The sequence below is a fragment of the Mastomys coucha genome, chromosome X (assembly GCF_008632895.1).
Source record: "Mastomys coucha isolate ucsf_1 chromosome X, UCSF_Mcou_1, whole genome shotgun sequence".
Lineage (NCBI taxonomy): Eukaryota > Metazoa > Chordata > Mammalia > Rodentia > Muridae > Mastomys > Mastomys coucha.
This window is the reverse complement of record NC_045030.1, coordinates 103496849-103498482: the sequence shown is the minus strand read 5'-3', so window position 1 is coordinate 103498482 and position 1634 is coordinate 103496849. Positions and strand designations below refer to the sequence as shown.

The window sequence follows — 1634 nt, the reverse complement described above, 5'->3', positions numbered from 1 at the left end:
AGTCCAAAACTGAAAGTTAATCCCTTACATAAATTTTTTGATAAGCTTGTACCTCAGTGTATTTTGCTAGGCAGCAGCTGTTCTTATTGCCATGTTATATAGCTTGCGTTGGAGGTAACAGAAATGAAGGGTATACAACATTTTCAGCTGAGTACAGGAGCTCAGACTTTTCGAAGACGGAAACGATCTCTAAACTTCCGAGATACTTTAGGTTGGCCACAAAGCTAAAGGAAATGAATGGTGGCCTCTGCACCCCCAACGGATAGAAATTCGGGCTGAGAAGCTAAAAGGCACAAGCAGCAGATGGCAAGCACATGGGGTAAAAATTCAAAGAATGTAATTAAAACAGCTTCATACTTACATACTCCATCATATTGCTAGTCTCACATTTCCTTTTAGTCAACTTCCAGTGCAGAGCAAGCTAAAAAAGGTAAAAGTTTGGTTAAGAATTCTTCTATCGTCTTTGGCTAATTATATTTGAATACATCACTAGAAGTACAATCTAGGCTGTATGAGATAAAGCAGCACCTCCCAACCCTTATCAAGATGGCATGCTACTAGGTCTGTTCCTTTGTGGACTTAGTACTCACTTTTTCAATTTGATAATGCAAATATGTGAACGGTGCACTTACTTGCCTACATGTCTTACCTTGTGGTATAATCTGTTATTTTCCCATTCTAGTAACTTCTGAATCGATCTTCTGGTCTAAGAAAAAGGATCAAGATTCTGTGAGACGAGGAGCTGAAGAACATCATAAGCTACATGTGTCTGTGTCTCCGTTTTCTTGTAAGGTACAATTAATTTCTTCTCTAGTTTTTCTATTATAAACCAGACACAAGGCAACATATTTGACAGAAATTGTCAAAAGCAAAATAACTCTTTGGGTGGTTACTATATAGCTAGAAAAGGAGATCTCCCTATCTATCCATCCATCCATCAATCAAGGAAACTTTAATTTATGCTTTTCCAAATGAAGTATGCATATAAATTGCTGAATGGTACACGGCCATGCACTGGACTGCTATGAAAGTTCATCCACAGTGCTAATGCAGAACAGCAGCAGTTGCAGACCCAGTACAGATTCATAGACCTTTCTCATAACAACTCTTTCAATAAACACTCACGTTCCAAAGTAAGGTGGTTCAGCACAGAAAGTTTTCCTAGCAGAAAGAGAAGGTTGAAAGAAGAGAAGCAGCAAAGTCAGGAAACAGATACAGGTTGAGTTTCTCCAGGCAAATCCTTTCAAGACGCAAGTATTGTGTAGGGAGGTAGAAAAGTAAAGCTTTTAAAACCACTCTAAGATTACCAAGAACTTTTGATTCTTATTAGAAATTTTAATGTTTCTGATTAAAATGAAAGTAGAAAAGCCAGATGTAGTGAACATCTGTAAGCCCACCTTTGGGGGAGGTGAATCGCTGTGAGTTCTGGACCAGTCAGGAATAAGAGCCACACAGTGAGACCCTGCCTCAATATAAGTAAAATAAAAAGGATGGAAGATAGAAAGGAAGGAGCCTATCATAAAACAATTAAAAAGAAAAATCAGTAGAAAGGTGAAAGACCTGCATTTGGTTAAACTGTCCATGCTGCTTCAATGCAATAGAGAAATAGAGAAAGAATATCCTAAAATTTGTAT

At 37.9% G+C, this 1634-nt stretch overlaps 1 protein-coding gene across 2 annotated transcripts in view; it reads right to left on the bottom strand.

Moving 5' to 3' along the window:
• Chic1 (cysteine rich hydrophobic domain 1) overlaps nt 1–1634 on the bottom strand; it is a 39295-nt gene that overhangs the window by 4754 nt on the left and 32907 nt on the right. For both annotated transcript variants that reach the window (XM_031366086.1, XM_031366095.1), the window contains 2 exons: nt 650–706; nt 362–421 (listed from right to left, as the gene is read on the bottom strand). In XM_031366086.1, the coding sequence (XP_031221946.1) occupies nt 362–421; nt 650–706 (117 nt within the window). The remainder of the gene's footprint in view (nt 1–361; nt 422–649; nt 707–1634) is intronic.